At 45.1% G+C, this 23,819-nt stretch overlaps 1 protein-coding gene across 4 annotated transcripts in view; it reads right to left on the bottom strand.

Annotated features, from left to right (window-relative positions):
• Positions 1-22,568, bottom strand: part of rbpjl (recombination signal binding protein for immunoglobulin kappa J region-like) — a 139,295-nt gene extending 116,727 nt beyond the window's left edge. For 2 of the 4 annotated variants that reach the window (XM_069884374.1, XM_069884376.1), the window contains exons 1-2: positions 19,870-22,568; positions 13,318-13,442 (exon numbers count right to left, since the gene is read on the bottom strand). In XM_069884374.1, coding sequence (XP_069740475.1) covers positions 13,318-13,393 — 76 coding nt within the window. In that variant the 5' untranslated portion in view covers positions 13,394-13,442; positions 19,870-22,568. Of the gene's footprint in view, positions 1-13,317; positions 13,443-19,869 lie in introns of those variants that run through there. The other 2 variants (XM_069884375.1, XM_069884377.1) reach the window with 2 other exon arrangements.
• Positions 22,569-23,819: the final 1,251 nt, after the last annotated feature.

The following is a 23,819-nucleotide window of genomic DNA, read 5'->3' as shown; positions in this document are numbered from 1 at the left end:
AAAAGTTGAATTATATCACTACATTTTAAAGTTGTTATTGCATGCCAATAAAGGAAATTTGCAACATGTGATTCCAGATAGACTCACAATTTATCTTTCCACATACCAGCAGAGGGCGGTATCTGCCAATCCCTTCCTACTTGCTATCTCTGACAAAATATGTAAAGAGAAAACATCTCCCTGTCTCCTTTCCTCCAGTTCTCTCTTTCTCTCTCTCTCTCTCTCGCCCTCTTCCTCTCTTCTGTTTTCCCTGTCTCCTTTCAAAGAGATAAAATCAATTTTCACCTCTAATCATATCCAATTAACACCTTTTGTCTGTTGGTCAGGACTTCTCCCCCTCCCATTCTTTCCACCTTTCTCTCCCCAGCCTATCAATTTTCACTTATACCTTGAAGAAGGGCTCAGGCCTGAAACCATCAGTAATATCTCTTGATCTCCTATGGATGCTGCGAGAACGGCTGAGTTCCTCCAGCATTTACTGTGCATGTTTTACTGCAATCCTAGCATCTGCAGACTTCCATGATTTGAAAACATCTCCCCATGCTCACTTACTATCCAATGCCCAGCAAGCAAGAATTCTCAGAATTTTAAGAAAAGCTGTCTATGCCTGTAGAGCTTGTTTATATCCCTCAAATCTTTATAAACCTCAATAAGGTCCACCTCAGCCTCCTACGGCTCCAGTCAATCCAGCCTTATTCAAGCGCAAAGTCCTGCTAACATTCTGTTGAACCTTTTCTGCACCTATTCCAGCTTAATGACATCTTTTCTATAGTTGGCCAAACACAATTGTGCTCAATACCCCAAGTAAGCAGGCAAACACTGTGCACAATACTCCAGATGTGGTCTCACCAACCCCGATTCTCCAGATGTGGCCTCACCAACCCTGATTCTCCAGGTGTGGCCTCACCAACCCTGATTCTCCAGGTGTGGCCTCACCAACCCCAATACTCCAGATGTGGTCTCACCAACCCCGATTCTCCAGGTGTGGCCTCACCAACCCCGATTCTCCAGGTGTGGCCTCACCAACCCCATACTCCAGGTGTGGTCTCACCAACCCCAATTCTCCAGGTGGGGCCTCACCAACCCCTATTCTCCAGGTGTGGCCTCACCAATCCCATACTCCAGGTGAGGTCTCACCAACCCCAATGCTCCAGGTGTGGCCTCACCAACCCCATTACTCCAGGTGTGGCCTCACCAACCCCATACTCCAAGTGTGGTCTCACCAACCCCAATTCTCCAGGTGGGGCCTCACCAACCCCTATTCTCCAGGTGTGGCCTCACCAATCCCATACTCCAGGTGAGGTCTCACCAACCCCGATTCTCCAGGTGTGGCCGCACCAACCCCATACTCCAGGTATGGTCTCACCAACCCGGATTCTCCAGGTGTGGCCGCACCAACCCCAATCCTCCAGGTGTGGCCTCACCAACCCCAATGCTCCAGGTGTGGCCTCACCAACCCCATTACTCCAGGTGTGGCCTCACCAACCCCATTACTCCAGGTATGGCCTTACCAACCCCAATACTCCAGGTGTGGCCTCACCAACCCTGATTCTCCAGGTGTGGCCTCATCAACCCCGATTCTCCAGGTGTGGCCTCACCAACCCTGACTCTCCAGGTGTGGCCTCACCAACCCCAATAGTCCTTGTGATCAATCCATCCCCAGCATTCCAGGTGTGACCTCATCAAAGGTATATTTTTTAACTTTATACAAAACTACAACATTACAAGACAAAAACACACACAGAGCTACAACTAAAAACCACTATTTAGTATGTATACAATGTCCTGGGGCCCCCACATTTCTCGGAACAGACACTGTGTGCTCCTGCTCCAGCACCACATAAGCCTGGACGTAACCCCAAGAGGGGAGCAGGCAGTCGGCTTGTCCCAAACTCTCCACCGTCTGCTGCCTCGACTCTTTCATTTCCAGTTTCGCCAGGCCCACCAATAACCCCACAAGGAGATCCTCTGAGCAGCCGATCCCCTATCCACACTGGGCGGCCATAGATCGGGAGCATGGGGATGAAGTGTAGCCAGAATTTGAGGAGTAGCCCCTTGAGGTAGGTGAAGAGGGGCTGCAACTTTGCATGCTCCACAAGGAAATGATACATGATCTCCCAGCCACAGAAGTGACAGGCAGTCGGGGTGTCGGTGAACCGACTCAGGAAGTGGTTTCATGGCACTGCTCAGTGAAACTCTCACCACCCCAGGTCCCTGATGTAAAGGGGCTCACCAAAGACACTTGGCAGTATGACCACTTTACTTCTATACACAAGTTCTCGCTGCCGACATCAGGAAAGAGGTCTCGGTGCCGCACAACTCATACCACCAGGTTCAGGAACAGCTGCTCCCCCTCCCCCATCAGACTCTCAGCAACAAACCCAATCAAGGACTCATTTAAGGACTCTTACCTTTGCACTTTATTTTTTTTTTCTATCTGTTTTGCACAGTCAGTTTGTTTACATTTCTGTGAGAGCTGAGTAAAACTAATATGAAAATATGAAAGATGAAGAAAGCTACTATGGATGATATGTGTCATGAATAAAGCCAGTATGAATAAGATAAGGATAGATAATAGATAATAGAATGGGAAGTAAAGTTAGTCTGAATAAGATAAGGGTCTTCTAGCCTTTTAGACAGAATTAGCAAGTTCTGCATATAAGAGTAAGCCCTGAGGGTCGGGAAGGTGTGACAAAGGCAGGTTTTTGAATAAGGACAATAAGGACAATGACATGATGGGACACCAACAGGATGCCCCCTGGTCCTCCAAGTTCACAGAAACAGCATGTAGGCAGACAGGATTGCCTAATGCCAAACTCATCCAGGAGGCAGAAGAATGTAAGGGGGAGGGTACTTCTATACTGAAATAAACTGTATAAAAGTTGGGTGAGCCCCAGTGTGTGTGTGTGTTCCCAGGGTAAGGGGAAAGCACCCAACTTTGCATTGTTGTATAATAAATGTTCTTTGTTCTCAATTTTTGTCTCGAGCAATTTCTGTGAAGGAACTTCTGTTTCTCACAAATGGGGTCTCGTCCGGGATCCCACTCCCTCCACTGACTGAGTGCCCGACGACGAGGGTAGGTGCACCCCGGCTGATTCAGCTGGACTCATGGATGGCGGGTGACTGGTCAGTGGATGAAGTGAGTGATATCCGAGAAGAGGCATTGAGAACAAACAATGGGAGGACATTAAGGAAGCGCGCTAGGAATAGCTACTGGATTCCGGTAAGAGGAATTTTACTTACCTGTTAGTATGAGAGGTGTGAGTAGCAGGGGAGATAATCCTAAGGAAGGACGGGACGATCAGATAACTAAGCAAAGTCCATTAGGATTAATGTTATCTGATTGGGGTGCGGGGAGAACCCACGGGAAAGACAAACAGACCATGGTCAGGTATTGCTAACTGGAATGGGTTAAAAACCCAATAAAAGGGAATTCGGTATATTGGCCAAAGTTTGGATCCAATGAGGACTGGATGTGTCAGGCATTGAACATCTGGCTCTATCAAAACCAAAGAGATAATATTAAGAGCAGAAAATATGCAGCCTGCTGGCTCAGTGGATCGGTTGATCAACTGGTTTTGAATGAAAAGGAATGTAAGGACAAGAAGGATGAGGAACCTTTTGTCCCTGAAACACAAGGATGGGATGTGTTACATTCCCTTCCTCCACCTTATGCTCCTCCTATCCCAGCTCCTATCTTTCCCCTCTCTCCTATGCTCTACCCTTCTTCACCTTCCCCTCCTCCCCCACAGCTAAAGAAAGAAGAAAGTAGGGGTGGTATGATGACCCGTTCACAAAGTACTAGATTACCACCTCAATTGACAAGAGAGGGAGGAGACTTGGACTCAGAACAGTGTGAGACCCTCCGGGAGAAAAGGGCAATCCCTTTGATTCATTTCCCGGAGAGCAGGCACCTAGACATTATAAGCCACGGAGGTGCGTAACTTTAAGAAATTACCTCCCTGATAGAGGATCCTCAGGGATGTGCCGAACAATTTTTGGGACCGAATATATATACATGGGATGAGTTAACATCGATCTTTAGGGCTCTGTTCACTTTGGATGAATGTGGAATGATTCACCAGGCAGGGATTAGAGTCTGGGATAGGGACCATCAAGGGGGACCAGAGGCAATACCTGGGGAACTTAAATTTCCCCTGGCAAAACCAAATTGGGATAAGAATACTAATGATGGTTGCACATTAATGGAGGAATATAAGGTTAATCTGAAAAAAGGAATCAGGGAATTTGTTCCAAAGGGACAGAATTTTAAGAAAGCATTTGAGGTTCCCCAATGTCCCGAGGAGACCCCCTCTGCATTTCTGAATAGATTGCGTACGGCCATGCAGCAATATGGGGGTCTGGATATAGAATCCCCAGCGGGTGAACAATTGGTATTAACGGGCTTCGTTACAAACTCAGCCCCAGACATTAGAAGGAAATTGCAGAAGACTGAGAATTGGCATGAACAGGGAATAACACAGCTTTTACAGATCGCACAAAAGGCATACATCCAGAGGTCTCAGGATAAACAGAAAAGAAAGGCTACGATTTTGATGCAGGCAGTCAAGGAAGCCATGGAGGGATAGCAAGGAAAGAGTAGGGGCTGTGTGCCAGCTCCTGGACGTTGGGAGGAGTGTCAGGAGTGGGGAAGTAGAGACCAGAGCAGAGGCAGGGGTAGAGGAGAATTCCGGGGACGACGACCATTCCCGGGACCCCGTGGAGACCCTGGTAGGAATTGGGAAACAGGAGCATTAGTTTGCTACCATTGTAAAAAGGAGGGACACTTTAAGAGAGAATGCCCAATGCGAGCCAGGGAGACGCGATCTTATGCATTGATGGAGGCAGATTATGAATAGGGGGGTCACGGTTCTCAGTCAATACACACCGTGGGGCTGCATGGAGAACCATTGGTAAATTTAAGCACAGGACCCCACAATGACAAGATGACCTTTTTAGTAGATTCTGGGGCAGCCCGGTCTAGTATTTTACAACCACCCGAGGGTGTTAAGATAGAGGGGACAGTGATGATTTCGGGAGTAGGAGGAAGAGATTTTACGGTCCCTGAATTAAGGGATGTAAGAATACAAATGGGAGAAAAGATAATAACAGAGGATATTTTACTAGTTCCCCAAGCTGGAGTTTGTTTGTTAGGATGAGATTTACAGGACCAATTGGCTATCAGCACCAGGCCACTGGAATCGGGTATCAGGGTTCAATTGTATGTATTAACCGAGGAGGATCAGAAACTAATAAATCCTGGAGTATGGGCAAAAAGAGGCAATAGAGGAGTGTTAGATGTTCCTCCCCTGCAAGTTACTTTAAAAGATCCTGAGCAAGTAATTAGACGAAAACAGTACCCAATTACTATGGCTGGCCGAAAGGGGCTGCAGCCAGTAATTGACCAGTTGGTGAAAGATGGTATACTCAAACCTTGTATGTCACCTTTTAATACCCCAATTTTACCTGTCCAAAAACCAGACGGTACCTATCGATTAGTGCAGGACTTGAGGGAGCTGAACAAAATTATTCTCACCCGTCACCCTGTTGTACCTAATCCCTATACGATAATGGGTAAAATAGATCCCCATAGTAAATGGTTTAGTGTGATTGACCTCAAAGATGCTTTTTGGACCTGTCCGTTAGCAACGGAGAGCAGAGACATGTTTGCCTTTGAATGGGAAAATCCTTTTACTGGACGCAAGAATCAATACCTGTGGACGGTCCTTCCCCAGGGCTTTACAGAATCACCAAATTTATTCGGCCAGGTCTTAGAACAAATACTAGACGAGGCCCCTCGGAGAGAGAATTGCCAGTTGATACAATATGTTGATGATTTGTTAATCACGGGGAAAACGTACAAATTAGTTAAACAGTATACTGTTGAACTTTTGAATTTTCTGGAGAATAAGGGTCTCAGGGTGAGCGAATCCAAATTACAATTTGTTCAATCAGAAGTTAAATACTTAGGTCATCTGGTGAGTCAGGGGACTAGGAAAATAAGTCCAGAGAGGATACGTGGTATTCTACAGATCCCACCTCCCAAGAATGCCCAAGAACTTAGGAAATTCCTTGGTTTAGTGGGATACTGTAAAATCTGGATTGAAAATTATTCTAGCCTGGTCAGATTTCTCTATGATAAACTCACGATTCTAGGGGGCGAAGCTGTTGTCTGGATAGAGGAAGAGATTAAAGATTTTAACTTGGTGAAACAGTGCCTTATTAGTGCCCCAGTGTTGGCTTTACCCGAGCTAAATAAGCCATTTGACCTTTCTACCAATGCGAAAGGAGGTGTGACCACCAGAGTACTAACACAAGAGAGGGCAGGCTGTTGACAGCCAGTTGCTTTTCTGTCAAAAGTTTTAGACCCTGTTTGTCGTGGTTTGCCAGAATATGTGCCATCACAGCCACTACTATTTTAGTTGAGGAAGGACGAAAGATTACGTTTGGTGCCCCGATGATAGTTCACACCCCTCACACAGTCCGCAATATTCTCTTACAACGTGCTGGAAGGTGGCTTACAGATTCTAGAATTTTAAATATGAAGCGATCCTAATGGATAGGGATGATTTGACCCTGATTACGAATAAAGAACACAATCCAGCAGCTTTCTTGGTTTCTCCAAATTCTGACAATACCATAAATGATTTAGAGCATGTATGTTTAGAGGTAATAGATTTACAGACCAAAATTAGAGAGGATTTAAGTGATGAGCCTTTACAGGAGGGTGAAAGGTGGTTTATTGATGGATCTTCTCGTTGCATTGATGGCACTCGCTATAGCAGGTATAGTGTAGTGGATGGGAAAGAAGGAGTGGTGATTGAAGCCGGTCACCTTCCCGGTCATTGGTCAGCACAATCTTGTGAATTGTATGCCCTCTGTAGAGCTCTCCAGGGTCTAGAGAACAAGGTGGGCACGATCTGCACAGACTCAGAGTATGCTTTTGGTGTAGTGCACACCTTTGGGGAGATCTGGAAAGAGCGGGGAATGATAACTGGAAAAGGACAAAAGTTGATCCATGAAAACTTAATTGTCCAATCTCTAGATGTTCTTACATTACCTGAGGAAATAGCTGTAGTTCATGTACGGAGCCATCAAAGTGGTGACAGTCCTGAAGCACAGGGGAACAGACAGGCAGATGCAGCTGCCAAACAGGCTGCGCTCACGGAGAAAATAGACATGCAGCTGTTACTGCCCACCCCATATGAGGTTCAAAAGACTCCCATCTTTTCACGGAAAGAGGAGGTTTACATGAAAGACCAGGGAATGTGTCAAACTGTTGATGGGTTGTGGTGGAAGGCAGAAGGACGCCAAGTGCTGAACAAAGCCTTGGCTCGGCAAATTATTGATCAGCTCCACCAGCAGACACACTGGGGAACACAGGCACTTGTGGATACTTTTGAACGGTCTTTTCATTGCTCGGGAATATACACTATAGCTAAGCAGAGTACTCGGGGTTGTCCAATCTGTCAGAGAGTAAATAAGAAAGTATGCGCCAGGTAATGCCTGGTGGTCGCAATATAGCTGTACGCCCGTTTCAACGAATACACATTGATTTTACGGAATTACCTAAGATAGGGGTTTACAAATACCTCCTGGTGATGGTAGATCATTTCACACGATGGGTTGTGGCTTTCCCGACCCCTAATGATCATGCCAGCACTGTTATCAGGATACTACTGGAGTCTTTGATTCCACGATATGGTATGATTCAAACCATTGACTCAGATCGAGGTACACATTTTACCTCTCAGGTACTCCAGGGTGTGTGTAAAATACTGGGAATAGATTGGCAGCTACATACCCCATGGCACCCCCAGAGCTCAGGCCGTGTTGAACGAATGAATCAGACCTTGAAAAATCAGCTCACTCGACTTCATGAGGAAACTGGCCTCTCCTGGATTAAATGCTTACCCTTAGTTTAATTAGGACTTGCACAGCTCCTCGTAAGGACCTTGCTGTCTCACCATATGAAATGATGTCAGGTCTTCCTGACATGGGATTCTACACTGATACCCCTATCCCTGAGGCTAATGACCAGTACATATCTAAATATTTTCAGGGACTTTCTACTTCTCTGTATGACTTACGACAGAAGGGCTTATGAGCTCAAACCCCACCCCTGGAGTATCCTATTCATTCTATTAAACCTGGTGATTGGGTATATGTAAAAGCATGGCAAAATCACCAACTAAAACCTCTCTGGGATGGCCCCTATTGTGTACTTTTGATTACAGACACTGTTGTGCGAACGAAGGAAAAGGGATGGAGCCACATCCAACGAATTAAATGAGCTGCTGAACCACAGACTAACAACATTGATAATCTGCCCTCCACCTGGCGTGCAGTCCCTCATCCTTCTGATCTAAAAGTTACACTATGCCGGGAAAAAGTGCTGTAATGCTGTTTTTAACGATTTGTTGTTATGTTCACTTGTTGGTTCCCAATTTTTGGGAAATCACCAAATTGCTCACGATGTATTAAGTCCTCCTGGAACAGGGGCAGCAGAGGTGACAATTATTTAACTTTAGAATATAGACAGGGCGCAGGTATAGAGTATAGTTATAGTGGGGTATGGGTTAATATATGATCCCAACATGGACCAGGGGAACAGAACGGCCCTAGGGGAGCAGATTTGATTTATATTTCGGCCTCTACAGGTATTAAAAAAAGGAATTTTAAAGAGATAGCACAAAGAAGATGGTGGGACAATGACAGACAGAATGTTAGTCAGAATTATACATGTGCCAGAGATAGAGTGAATACAGATGCTAATGTTCAGACAGGCTACAACTCACAGGTTCAGTGATACTTATGCTAATGTTCGCAGACAAGCTGCAACTCACAGGTTAAGTGACAAGGAACCTCCCTCCCCAACTTGGTCTCCTGTAAATCATCCTTTGGGTCACACAGACATTTGGAATGTTAAGAACCACCACTGTAAGGGGAGTTCCAGTTGTAAACGACGTAAGCTGCTCCAGAACACTACAGCTGCTTGGCATTTAAATCATTTAATCAGACTCCAGGCAACCTTGGAGATCATCACCGAACAGACAACGATTGCCCTGAATTTATGGGCTGAAGAAAGACGACAGATACGAGCCACAGTTCAACAAAACCGCCTGGCTCTCGATTATTCGTTGGCTGCTGAAGGCAGCGTTTGTGAAAGACTGATTAATGATAATGCTCACAACGGTCAGGCGGTTAAAGACACTTCTTCAGAAGTTCAAAAATCTTCCCATGCCCAGGTTCAGACTTGGCAACCTCAGTCCGGTGTGGGAAGGACTAGACTTTTTATTGGTAACTGGAGTCTGATACCCACAGCCCTTACAGCAACTGGACTCGCTATTCTAGCCATTATGGTGCTCCCCTGTCTAAAGACTTGTGTGCAGTATTTAATTCAACGGACCCCTCATCAGATCACTATAACCCAAAGGGTGTATGTTTCTCAAACTCTGTCTGATGATGCTGAGACTGCAGTTTGTTTACTGACTCGCTGAGAAAAAGACCAAGTTACATTCCAGTTGAGAATTCACGAAGCGTAGCTAAAAGAAAAGTGAGGATTGTGAGAGATGAGTAAAACTAATATGAAAATATGAAAGATGAAGAAAGCTAGTATGGATATATGTGTAATGAATAAAGCCAGTATGAATAAGATAAGGATAGATAATAGATAATAGAATGTAGGAAGTAAAGTAGGTCTGAATAAAATAAGGGTCTTCTAGCCTTTTAGACAGAATTAGCAAGTTCTGCATATAAGTTAGTAAGCCCTGAGGGTCGGGAAGCTGTGAATAAGGACAATGACATGATGGGACACCGACAGGATGCCCCCTGGTCCTCCAAGTTCACAGAAACAGCACGTAGGCAGACAGGATTGCCTAATGCCAAACTCATCCAGGAGGCAGAAGAATGTAAGGGGGAGGGTACTTCTATACTGAAATAAACTGTATAAAAGTTGGGTGAGCCCCAGTATGTGTGTGTATTCCCAGGGTAAGGGGAAGCACCCAACTTTGCATTGTTGTATAATAAATGTTTTTTGTTCTCAATTTTCGTCTCGAGCAATTTCTGTGAAGGTACTGCTGTTTCTCACATTTCTTTATTTGTTTACATATGTACATTGTGAACGGTTTTTTTTTGCCCTACAAATAAGTGGTAATTCTGCCTCCCCCGCAGAGAAAAAAAGAATTTCAGGGTTGTATGTGATGCCATGTATGCACTCTGACAATAAATCTGAAATCTGAATCTAGTAAGAAAGCTCACTGTACCATTTGCATTTCTAATCACTAGGTGTTCAGAGACCTCTACACAGGATATATTTAAACATCAACATTACCCAATCCCTTACCGTTTGAAGAATGCTTCACATGACTGTTTTGTGATCTCTGGAGGAAACCATCACATATTTTCCTCATAATGTTCCATCTGCCTCATCCCAAAGGGACACCTGATACCTTTCTTCCCAATTGGTCTTTTATCAAGCCAACATACTGAGCATTTCCAGCCTTCTCTGAGACAAAACCCTGCAGATGCTAGAATCTGGAGAAAAACACAAACTACTGGAGGAACTTGGTAGTGTGTGTGCAGGCAAAGAGATGGCTGATGGTGCATCAGGAATGAGGGCCATCTTTCTGGCCAGTGTCTGACTTCAGTTCCTTATTCCCTCCTGAAACATTTCAGCCTCTTCCTCCCTTCTTCCCTTTAGCGTGCTCTGAAAATATAGTTCATTTTTACCAAGAAAGATCCTTCTCTGAGCAATCCAGCTGATTGACCCATACATAGTACAGTGGTAAATACGCAGGAAAGAGGGCAGTTACAGAGCTACAGAGAGAGATCAGTTGGAATAGAACAAAAGCAACATTATTTTACTGGTGAGAGGTTCATTCAGAAGCCCGAAAACAGCAGGAAAGAAACTCTCCTTGAATCAGGTGGTGCATGATCTCACACTTGAGTATATTCTTCCTTGATAGGAGGAAGATGAAGAGAACCTGGCCAAGTTAGGATGGGACCTTTAATATGTCAGCTGCTCTTCCAAGACAGTTTTTAATCAATTTATTTAATTTTCATTTTGAACATACAGCATAGAAACAGCCCTTTCACTCATGAACCCATGCTGTCCAATCACACCCAATTGACCCTCAACCCCAATATGTCTAGAACAGTGGGAGGAAAACTGGAGCCCCCGTGGAAAACCCACCCAAACATGGGGAGAACATTCTAACTCCTTACAGACTGCACAGGATTCGAACCATGATCCCCATCGCTGGCTCTGTAGCAGCATTGCACTAACCATGTGAGATGTAAATGGAGTAATTGGAGGGAAGGAGTATGATGGTCTGAGTGCACCACTCTCTGCAGTTTTGCTTCTTCCAGCTCCTATTTAATGGCCACCTTGGGATACTTTACCACATTAAGGGTGGTAAGTAAATCCAACTTATATAAAGGGTTTCAATGCACCTGAAAGTGCTTTCTTCCTGCTTTACCTGCACACCTAAGGAAAGACACTGGTTACCTTTATTCTCATGGAAAACAAATCCATTTCCCATAAACCTCTCTCCCTACAGAATATCTGAGATGAAGCAGATAAATATAGAACGGCAAACAATTGGCGCAACACCAGAGAGCTCGGCTCAGCTGCATTTGGAAAGAACTGTTATTACCTTATGTATTGAATTTTTTAAATTTGTTTTTCATTTTATTTAACGCCCTCCCTAATCTAATGTAGTTTCTGGTCTCCACTCAATTTCCTGTTTGATAAAACCAAATCAGTACATGGTAAGATCTGGAGCCTGCTACACTTGCTTCTCCATATTGTCACATTCTGTAAGTGTTCTAGGCCCCTCTCTCTCTTTTTTCTCTTTCTCTATCTTTCAGTCTCTCTCTCTCCCTCAGTCTTTTTCTTTCTCTTTCTCCTATCTCTCCCCATTATCTTGCTTCCTCTCTTTCCTCATTGTTCTCCACTAACTCCCTCAGAGGGAGCCCCTCTTCTCTATATTTATAACCCCTCTTTCTCTCTCTCTCTCTCTCTATCCCCTCTCGCTCTCCCTCTCCCTCTCTCTACTTCTGTCCACGCCCCACCCCCCGCTCTCTCTCGCTCTCTCTCTCTCTCTCTCTCTCTCTCTCTCTCTCTCTCTCTTTCCCCCACTCCATCTCACTCTCCGCTGAGCAGCCATTTTTTTTTGGCCATGGCCACCCAAGGTCTCTGCTCAAAGTTTATGGGCCTTCCTCCCTGTGAAGGAGTCAAGTTTTTATAGTCCTACCGACTATAAAAAAACCCCCAAAAAAATTGTTACATGAAAAGAAAATAAGCCTTTTACTTAAATGTGCTGTGGCCCCTTGAGAATGACTGCTCTAGATTTTGCATTCATAGAAGGGACTTTCCAATTTGGGCAATAGTATTTGCTGCTGGATGCCCTGGGTCAGATACCCAGGAAGGCCCCTTGAACCACACAACATCCAGTATTATTCATTTCCCATTTTAGTCATCTTGTGTGAACTGAACAAGAAAAGAGTTGTGTTATTCCGGTGCCTTTCTCGGGACTCCCTGGAACACCCTCACCCAATATATCAATATGATCCCTGCTGTGATATAAGATTTCTGGCAGCTAATCTCTGCACAGCAAGATCCCACAAATGGCTGCATGTTGATGACCAGATAAAATGTTGATTGAAGAATAAATATCAGTCCAGAATGCTAGGGAGGTCTTCTTTGATACTTTATGTACAGTAACACAGTACCTCAACATCTCCCCTAGCAATCCCACCAAGGACTTTATTACAGGTCAACATAATTTAGTAAACATTTTAATTCACATTACTTGAATTAGAAACTCACGGAGTGTGGCACTATTTGGGATGAAGTTTATCACATGAAATGGTTGTAAGGCTGACCACTCCATTTGAGGAAGTTCTCTCTCTCTCGAAGTCTAGCCAATATCTATTCCCCACTGAGCAACAATACTACTGATTACCCAGGAATTATTATAATACTGTTGATGTGAGCTTGCTGGGTGCAAACTGACTGCCAAGTTTCCTTCATTACGGGGTTTGGCAGACACATTTCTTGCATCAGCAGGTTCAAATGCACTTAATTGACTGTAAAGTGCTTTGGTACATTACAAGATGATGAGAGATGTTATATAGATGCAAGTTGTATTTTCTCCACTGCCTTTGACTGACAGCGCACCTTCAGCACTGCATTAAAGGTTTGGTTTTTGAGTCTCTGGAGTGCAACTTGAACCCAGAGCCTTCCGACTCAAGAGGCACAAGACCTACAAGCGAGGAAAATCTATATAAACATCTGTGTCATCTAGTTCTTACCTTCTTGGCATAGGACTGGAAAATCGATTTCACCGCCAGAGGATAACGTGAGTGGAATAATAGAAAGATGTAGCATGGAAACAAGCCCTTCAGCCCAACATCTCCATTCTGCGCAAATTTTCTTCCTTAGGATCAGAATCAGAATTTATTGTCATAAACATGTCAAGAAATTCGTTGTTTTGTGGCAACGTCATGGTGAAAGTATTTATATAAACCTCCTGTCAAAATAAATGTTTAAAATATTGCACGAAAAATGTCAAAATAAGGCAGTGTCTGTGGATCCTTGTTCATTCAGGAATCTGATGGTCCTAGTGTCGCTGAGTGCTCATCTTCAGGCTTCTGTATCTTTTTCTCGTTTTAGCAGAGTGAAGAGAGCATGACCTGGATGGTGGGGGTTCTTGAGGATAGAGACTGTTTTCTTAAGGCACTGCATCTTGTAGATGTCCTCAGTGGAGTGAAGTCTGGTGCCTGTGACGTTAACAACCCTCTGGAGTATTTTCATATCCTGACACTCCAGAGAAGAAAGTCCCAGTTTCTTCCCATAATCCAACCCTTCCAGTAACACCCATGTGGACCTTTTCAGTACCCTTTCCAACTTAATGTAATGGAAGATTTAAACCATGTTTCTTACTTTTGCAGCCTTTGCTTCTGCAAGGCTGGGAACCTGCTTGTTTTTTAGAATCACCAGACATAATCTAATTTACACCATGAGGCCCAGGGATGCATATGAATTAGTAGACACCACCATCTAAATTCCACCACGAGGCCCAGAGATGCAGTTTTCTTTTGTTGGTCGCAGACTGTCAGGAGACCTTGAAGATAATTAAATCATTTGTTCAAAGAGATAAGATCTGAAGTAAACAACTTTTGGGTAATATAAGCCATGGTCCCACTGCTGAAGTTTGAGACTCTCCAAGAGGTGGCAACATCTCTCAGCAAGAAGAAGAACTTCAAGAGTCCAGCTAACATCCCGGTCGAGGGAGGTGGAGAAGCTGCTACCGGCGCCCTGACAACCTACTACAAGTGTACCGTCGTTGCCTCATTTCGGCATTTGGGGCCAGTCCAGGCGTTGATAAGTATAATTGGGAAGGGCTTGCATATTGGAATGTGAATTCAGCTTTAGATTTAGTAATAAAGACTTGTATAAACTGAACTGCTCTCGGTGCGTGTGTGTCTATTTTCTTTTGATAGCTCAAACACTGTGACCAATCTAAAACGAACAAAATGAGAGGTATAGTTTACCCAAGACAATTGGCGCAGTGAGCAGGGTTGGTGTCAAGATGTTTCGCCGAAAGAAAGAGGTGAGCCCTGAGCAGTTCTTGATTCCGGGATGGACTTCCAAAGACGATGGGTTTGGCATGTTGGCCAATACCCTGTCTTTGTTGGGACCACCCCTCAGTTGGGATGAGAAGTTAGATCCATCTAGTGTGCCTCTGGGAGAGTGGGTTGCCACTCTCCTTCGAGAAAGTAAATTTCCTGTTAAAAAGGGGACACTGACAGACGGTTTTTGGCTGCTGGCCACAGCCTTATGCCACTCCATTCAGCGTGAAGCAGAATCAGTTCAGCGAGAAGTAGAATCTCAGCGTAAGAGAGAGCAACTAGAGGAGGAGCGAGAAGCCCTGCGACGACGCTGTTCCATGATGAGTGAGATTGTTTGCACCAGTCAGGACCGAGCCAAAGAATGGGAGGATAAGCATGTCCAAACGATCTGCCATAATATTAAACTCCGGCAGCAGCTCTGTGCAGATAAAGAAAGGCATGGAGTAGAACCTGATCCACATCGTATTCGTGCCATGATAAGGAATGGCGACGATCCTAATGTTATTGATGATTGGGATGGGAATATCTGGAATGATGACCATAGTAATAATGCGAATACTCCTCAGCATGTGCCTAACATACTGCCCTCTCCACCTGCTGTTCACGCCCGCCCCATAAGGAAGGCAGCAGACTTCCCAAACAGACGGAAGGGGGGATGATGTAAGGGTAGAGATTGAAGGGATAGATACCTTGATCTCCCAAGCGGACCCAGGGGAAAATACCCGAACCCCTGCTTATGTTCTATGGCCTATCCCCTCTACAGGATGGCCTAGGCCTCGTCTCGTCCACTGGGTAAAGAACTGCTCAGGGCTCACCTCTTTCTTTCGGCGAAACATCTTGACACCAACCCTGCTTGCTGCGCCAGTTGTCTTGGGTAAACTTATACCTCTCATTTTGTTCGTTTTAGATTGGTCACAGTATTTGAGCTACCAAAAGAAAATAGACATACACGCACCGAGAGCAGTTCAGTTTATACAAGTCTTTATTATTAAATCTAAAGCTGAGTTCACACTACAATATGCAAGCCCTTCCCAATTATACTTATCAACGCCTGGACTGGCCCCAAATGCCGAAGCGAGGCAACAACGGTACACTTGTAGTAGGTTGTCGGGGCGCCGGTAGCAGCTTCTCCACCTCCCTCGACCGGGATGTTAGCTGGACTCTTGAAGTTCTTCTTCTTGCTGAGAGATGTTGCCACCTCTTGGAGAGTCTCAAACTTCAGCCGTGGGACCATGGCTTACCAACAGTTGTTTACTTCAGATCTTATCTCTTTGAACAAATGATTCAATTATCTTCAAGGTCTCCTGACAGTCTGCGACCAACAAAAGAAAACTGCATCTCTGGGCCTCATGGTGGAATTTAGATGTGTCTACTAATTCAGGAAATCTGATTCATGCATCCCTGGCCCTCATGGTGGAATTTAGGTGTGTCTACTAATTCATATGCATCCTGGGCCTCATGGTGTAAATTAGATTACGTCTGCTGATTCTAAAACACAAGCAGGTTCAGCCTTGTAGAAGCAAAGGCTGCAAAAGTAAGAAACACGGTTTAAATATTCCATTACACTTAATAAGACCCTTCTTTTCACTAGCTGACCAAAACTGTGCACAGTCTCACAAGGGGGCTGGGTTGTTCAGTGTATCTCCTTGTGGGGTTGCTGTTGGGGTTGGCAAAACTGGCCATTTATGGGTTGAGGCAGCAGGCAGTCAAGGGGGTGGGGAGAACAGACTGCCTGCCTATCTTTTAGGGTTACATCTGGGCCCATGAGGTGCTGGAGCAGCAACACGCAGTGTCCGAGGTGTTTGGTTGATTTCGAAAATCGTGTTTTAATTTGCTGTGTAATACTGTGCTATAGAGAGGTGGTTGTAATTGCTGCTTCTCACGGTTTTGTTGCCACATGTTATGGTTGTTTCTGGTTTTAGTTGTAGCTCTGTGTGTGTGTGTTGTGTTTGTGATGTTATAGTTTGAATAAAGTTTGTATGTTTATTAAAAAAAAGTGTGGTCTTATCAACATCTTGTACAGTTTCAACATACCTCCCCACTTTGATCCTCATTACCCTAATCTAGCCGTACAGGCAGCCATGGGCAGGATTTGCACTCAGATAATAGAGGCAAAATCAGTGACCTCCAACAATCCCTTGAAGGGTGATGTTAGAATTACTGAACGATGCAGCAGATCATGAACACTTTGGCTCATATTTGCCTCTGAAAGTTCTAACCAACTCATCCCACTTCCATGCTCTCTCTCCAGAGCCCTGCAGTGATTTTACTTTCATTAATTATCCACTTTAGTATTGAGGACTGCCTTCACCACTGGGCAATGAATTCCAGAGCAAAATTATTTACTGCATTAATATAACATGTTCTCATTATCCCCAAGGTTTTATGCCAATTATCTTAATCTTGACAGTAGAATCAACTTCTCTTCATCAAAAGCTTTCATCAGGATGCCAGTTAGTGTAGCGGTTAGTCCAACGCTGTTACAGCAGCCAAGGTCCATTCCGATGATAACTATACATTCTCCCCGTGTCTGAATGGGTTTCCTCTGGGTGCTCCAGTTACCTCCCACCCTTCAAAACATACAGGGTATGTGTAATTAATTATAAATAATTAGTGTATTTAGGAGGCATGGACTTGTGGGCCAGAAGGTCCTGTACTGTGTGGTATTTCTAAATTTTAAAAATAAATTAATGTTGAATATTCCCACAAACCTCCAAACTTTGTCAGCTTGAAAGAGAGCAACCTGTTTCCCCTCCTCAAGACCCTTTGTCATGTCACCTCTTCCACACTCACTTCAAGAGCTTTGATGAAGGGTTCCAGCCTGAAGCATTGACCATTCCTTTTCCCTCACTGATGCTGTTTGACCTGCTGAGCTCTTCCAGCAGATTGTTTCATGTCGGTCACAGAGATATTGAGCAGTACAGAATCACACTTTCTCCTCCTTCTGTCCCTTCACCAAACCCACCCTGCAAAGCTGGGTCACCCTCAGCAAGATGCCACCCATGGGCAGTGGGCCTGTCTGGAGGCCTTGCAATGTCTCTCTCTCTCTCACTGTGATCACAGATTCCATGTGAATAGTGAGAACAGAAATTTTCCTGCTGTGGAAACACCACCACTCGGGTGCTGGTTTTCAATCTCATCTCCAGTTAGGGATCAGCACATGGATTCCTGATCTAACATCGAACAGGCGATGGCCTTCCAAACACACACTCGGTCAGTGAAAACATGAGGAACCACCTTGGCTGTTTGGAATTTTAAAAAATTATACCCATGTGACATCCTAACCCCTTATGTCTTTGGAACATGGGAAGAAATCGGAGCACCCGGAGGAAACCCACACAGACACAAGGAGAACATACAAACTCCTTACAGACAGCAGTGGATTCAAACCCAGGTTACTGGCACTGTAATAGGGTCGCGCTAACTGCTACGAACACCAGAGGACATGAGTACAAAGTGATGGGAGGGAAGTTCAGGAGAGACATCAGGGGTAAGTATTTTATGCAGAGAGTTGTGGGGGCCTGGAATGCATTGTTGGGGACAGTGCTGGAGGCTGAAATATTTGGACCCATGAAAATAGACCCATGAATGGAAGAAAAATAGAGGGTTACGGGGAATGGAGGGCTTAGTACTTATTTTTAAGGAATATATGGGTCGGCACAACATCAAAGGTCAAAAGACCTGTACTGTGCTGTAGTGTTCTATGTTCTAACCTAGCCGCCCAAATACAGAACCAAGAAATCCCTTTAAAATATCATAAACCAGAAGCTGTAGCGGGCTGAACTACATTATACAATGAACCAGCTCACGGAGGTTTGAGTTGACAAGAACAGGAAGTCCTGAAGTACCCCGGGCTTGCTGCCAGCTGACAGAGATGATGTCTTTTCCAGGCTGAGTGTTACAAAGGCCATCAGGAGGGAGGGTGCTTTGAAAATGCGCATCAGAGTTGAGTAAGGCAGTTGGTCTTAACTCATCTGTGACAACTGGAGAGTTTAGTTCATCACTAAATGACTACAGTGGCGACTCCGACAGGCCCAAATGGCAAATTTGACCCTAGATGACTGAAGAAAATGTTCAGAACTTGGTAGCCCTTAAACTACCTTGCAGCCTGTGGTCTGGTTTCACCAGGTAGAAGCCCAGTTCCACATTTGTAAGATCACAATTGACTCCACCAAGAACTACTACATAGTCAGTTCACTGGACTGACAGGTACAATGCATTAAGGCACTACTGATTTGCACATTCGGGCTGTCCTGGCGTGAACGAGCAGCAAGGCTCTTATGAACTAATGGCCTGGGCAACAGAACATTGATTGCCCTTATGAATGAAATTCTGGTGCTAATGGATGGCTCAGACTCTGTCTGCTTTTTGAGCAGTTGTTCTTGGAGCAGATGCCTGAGGACATTTGCCTTCTAATGGCAAATGATGATTTCGATGACCCCCGTGAACTGGCAGCTCGTGCTGATATCTCCGGCATGCAAAACAACACCATGGATTCAGTTGCTATACCACGCCAGATTGCTTGATGGGCCAATGCTCCAGGAAGAAGGGCAGTGATAACAACTGTGGATGACAGTCCAAATCAGGACCACTGGTGTTACTATCATCAGACTTGGGGTTCTGTGGTCTACATAGGAACATAGGAACATAGGAACAGGAGTAGGCCAAAAATGGCCCATCGAGCCTGCTCCGCCATTCAACAAGATCATGGTTGATCTAATTTATGACCTAACTCCACCTACTTGCCTTCTCCCCATATCCCCTAATGCCTCTATCATGTAAAAATTTATCTAACTGAATTTTAAATATGTTTAATGAATTTTATGCCATTGCCGCTCGCCTTTCTCATACCAGGGAAATGCCTGGGCTGATCGTCGCTGGTGTCTACGGCGGCCGGCCATCAAGACAGCCTCCTCTACCTATGAGCCCTGCATTTGGGTTGGCATTTCCTGATAGACACAAGAGCAGAGGTCAGTGTTTTGCCTCCTAAGGCCGAAACACCTGTAATGGAAAGTCTGGACCATCCTTTACAGCTGCTAACAAAAGCAGTATTAGAACACATGGGGTGCGGACTATTACACTTGAATTCAGCCCTGACTGATTTGTATGGACATTCATGTTAGCAAATGTATCACAACCTCTGCTAGGTGCATATTTCCTACGGGCTAACTCTCTATTAGTGAACCTAAAGGGAAAGTGGTTGGTTAACTCCAAAACATTCGAATCACTCACCTTACGTCACGTCACTCTGCTGGCAACCCCATTTGGACTCGAAAGAATATGCCAAGATCTTGGCCGAATTTCCAGCATTAATCACCCAGCGGTTCCCCACTGTTATGCCTAATCACAGGGTCCAGCATCATAATCCCACGGGAGGAGCACCACTGCACACCAAAGCATGCAGACTGCTCTGAACAAGCTATGAATCGCCAAAGAGGAGTTCCGTAAAATGGGCATAGTCCGCCGTTCAGATAGTCCATGGGCATCTCCCTTGCAAATAGTGCCAAAAGCTACCAGAGCATGGAGACCATGTGGAGATTATTGCCAGTCCCACACATCCAAGATTTCACTGCAACTCTGGATTTCTCCAAAATCAACCTGGTGAGGGATATCATCAAATTCCAGTCCATCCCAACAACATCCTGAAGACAATGATCATCACAGCATTCAGCCTTTTTGAATTTCTGTGTGTGCTTTTTGGAAATGCTGCACAGACTTTCCAGTGACTTATGTACTCTGTGGGTCGCGGCCTGGATTTTCTATTCGTTTAACTTGACGATATATGATTGTCAGCTGCTCTCGTCAAGAGCACAGCACTCACTTACGTCAACTATGCCAATGACTAAGTGACTATGGCCTGACTATCAATCCAGCTAAATGCCATTTTGGCCTGTCCTCCATTAATTTTCTCGGCCACTAGATTGATCAGCACAGAGCGGTGCTGCTCCCTGCCAAAATGGAGGCCATTAGAAAGTTTTCCAGTTCAAACACAGTGAAAGAACCGCAAGAGATCATCAGCATGGTAATTTTTTACTATAGTTTTTTCCCATCGGTGGCCCAAATAATGCAACCACTTTTCCAACTTCTTTCCGGTCAATCCCAAGACCTGATCTGGGACCACGAAGCTGCTTTCGACAATGCCAAGGAAGCACTGGCCAATGCGACCATGTTGGTACATCCTTGACCCAAGGTGCCCACAGCTCTCACAGTTGTTGCATCCAACACGGCCATCAGAAGCATGCTGGAACAACTGATTGAGGGAAATTGGTAGCCATTGGCCTTTTTCAGCAAGCACTTGAGATCTTCTGAGCAAAGATACAGGGAGCTTCTGGCCCTTTGTCTGGCCATCCACCATTTTAGGTATTTTCTTAAAGGAAGAGATTTTGTCGTATTCACAGAGCCCGACATTTGCCTTTGCTAAGGTTTCAGATCCATGATCAACAAGGCATCAGAGGCATCTCTCTTTTATTTCAGAATATACCACATCCATTTGGCATATTGTGGGGAAAAAAAGAGTCATGTAGCAGATGCATTATCCCACACATCAGACCCTTCAGTTCACGTATCCTCAGAAACCCAAATAGACCAAATTGAGTAATAATGGCCGTTTTAGGGATGTTCTCTGGGTGGACAAGGATTTGGTGATAACCTTTAACTAAGTCTCCCTTCAAGAAGATACTTTTGCCATGGAGGTTGGGGGAAAAATCTTGAATGTGTGGTATTGCATACCTATTCGGCTCAGTTGCACCTTGAGGTGTCAGTAATCTCCACAAGGTCTTAGGCCGCCAGATGCTTTGGGCACCTTGTGGAGTGGTGATGCCCAAGGACTATCAGACCTTTGGATGATGTCTAGTTCCTCCATAATTTTGAACTCCTTTTTGGCCTGTAATAGCCAGTCAGGGAGAAGTCTGCATGCCTTGGAATGTAGAAGAAAGCCGGTGGTGGGTAAGTAGTGCTGAACTCCATGATGTGGAGAGACTAAATGGAAATTTGGTGTAAATAGTTCAGGAAACTCTGCTAATAAGTTCGCAAAATCATCGGTGGTGTTGGCACACGTAGCAGTGTTGCCAGCCAATGACCTGAAGAAAGTGGGCACATGTGGAATGAGGTGGCGTGGACCAAACGGCGCCCTTTCATGTCTACCAACAAGTCATGTGCCCTCAGGAAGTCTGCTCCCAAAATCGGCTGTCCTACAGCCACTAGCATGAAAGCCCAACAGTAAGGCGTGTCACCTAATACCAGTTGTATTGACTTGGTACCATAACTGCTAATCGTAATGCTGTCGGCTTGAGGTACTCAAGATTCCCGCTTGTAAGAGGATGACGGGAAGACACTGAGTTGAGCTCCGGTATTGACTAGCAGTTTGCATTCCGTGCGTTGATCAGTGGCATATAACAGGCCGATGTGGTCGCCAATCACCGAGATCATCAGTGGCACTTGGTGTTGTTGTTTACCTAGGAGTCAACCATGTAACGCATGGTGGCACACAGCAGTGTGCACTTTCTGTGGTAGAAACACCACTCACTGTTCTCCAATGGCTTCTTCTTCCTCGGTAGCTTGTGGAGTGCCGTAGAATAGCAGTTCCATTGACTTGACTGTCCAAGGTGACCTGTAGAAACTTTGCCACGGGAGGCTGGGGTATCCTGTGAAGTCTGTCTGCCTCGCGACTAATTGCCAGAATTTGGTGGCTTCAGTTGAGATGGTGATAGTGTGGTACAGAGCCTCAGCCTACTGGAACCATGGACGTGGTCTGTGAGGCCAGAAGGTGGGCAGTTTCATAGCCACCGCATGCAGCGCAGTAGAGGCATCCATTCAGCAGGCTTTCTCACTATGTTTCACTGTTGGGGCTCAAAAGATGTTGAGCATGTCGGGGTCACCAATTTAATGGGACTAACCGCAGAGCTCAAGAAACACAGTTTACCAGAGAAGAGTCAACTACCAACTGCTTTTTATTTTAAACAATCATGTGCTTCATAAAGGGGAGTGATGTCAGTGCACTTCATAAAGAGGAGTGATGTCAGTGCACTTCATAAAGGGGAGTGATGTCAGTGCACTTCATAAAGGGGAGTGATGTCAGTGCACTTCATAAAGGGGAGTGATGTCAGTGCACTTAATAAAGGGGAGTGATGTCAGTGCGCTTCATAAAGGGGAGTGATGTCAGTGCACTTCATAAAGGGGAGTGATGTCAGGGCACTTCATAAAGGGGAGTGATGTCAGTGCGCTTCATAAAGGGGAGTGATGTCAGTGCACTTCATAAAGGGGAGTGATGTCAGTGCACTTCATAAAGGGGAGTGATGTCAGTGCACTTCATAAAGGGGATTGATGTCAGTGCACTTCATCAAGGGGAGTGATGTCAGTGCACTTCATAAAGGGGAGTGATGTCAGTGCACTTCATAAAGAGGAGTGATGTCAGTGCGCTTCATAAAGGGGAGTGATGTCAGTGCACTTCATAAAGGGGAGTGATGTCAGTGCACTTCATAAAGAGGAGTGATGTCAGTGCACTTCATAAAGAGGAGTGATGTCAGTGCGCTTCATAAAGGGGAGTGATGTCAGTGCACTTCATAAAGGGGAGTGATGTCAGTGCGCTTCATAAAGGGGAGTGATGTCAGTGCACTTCATAAAGGGGAGTGATGTCAATGCACTTCATAAAGAGGAGTGATGTCAGTGCGCTTCATAAAGGGGAGTGATGTCAGTGCACTTCATAAAGGGGAGTGATGTCAGCGCACTTCATAAAGAGGAGTGATGTCAGTGCGCTTCATAAAGGGGAGTGATGTCAGTGCACTTGATAAAGGGGAGTGATGTCAGTGCGCTTCATAAAGGGGAGTTATGTCAGTGCACTTCATAAAGGGGAGTGATGTCAGTGCACTTCATAAAGGGGAGTGATGTCAGGGCACTTCATAAAGGGGAGTGATGTCAGTGCACTTCATAATGGGGAGTGATGTCAGGGCACTTCATAAAGGGGAGTGATGTCAGTGCACTTCATAAAGAGGAGTGATGTCAGTGCACTTCATAAAGGGGAGTGATGTCAGTGCACTTCATAAAGGGGAGTGATGTCAGTGCACTTCGTAAAGGGGAGTGATGTCAGTGCACTTCATAAAGAGGAGTGATGTCAGTGCGCTTCATAAAGGGGAGTGATGTCAGTGCACTTCATAAAGGGGAGTGATGTCAGTGCACTTCATAAA

The sequence above is a fragment of the Narcine bancroftii genome, chromosome 6 (genome assembly GCF_036971445.1).
Source record: "Narcine bancroftii isolate sNarBan1 chromosome 6, sNarBan1.hap1, whole genome shotgun sequence".
NCBI lineage: Eukaryota > Metazoa > Chordata > Chondrichthyes > Torpediniformes > Narcinidae > Narcine > Narcine bancroftii.
The sequence above is the reverse complement of the archived record's forward strand: the minus strand, read 5'-3'. Positions and strand labels throughout refer to the sequence as shown.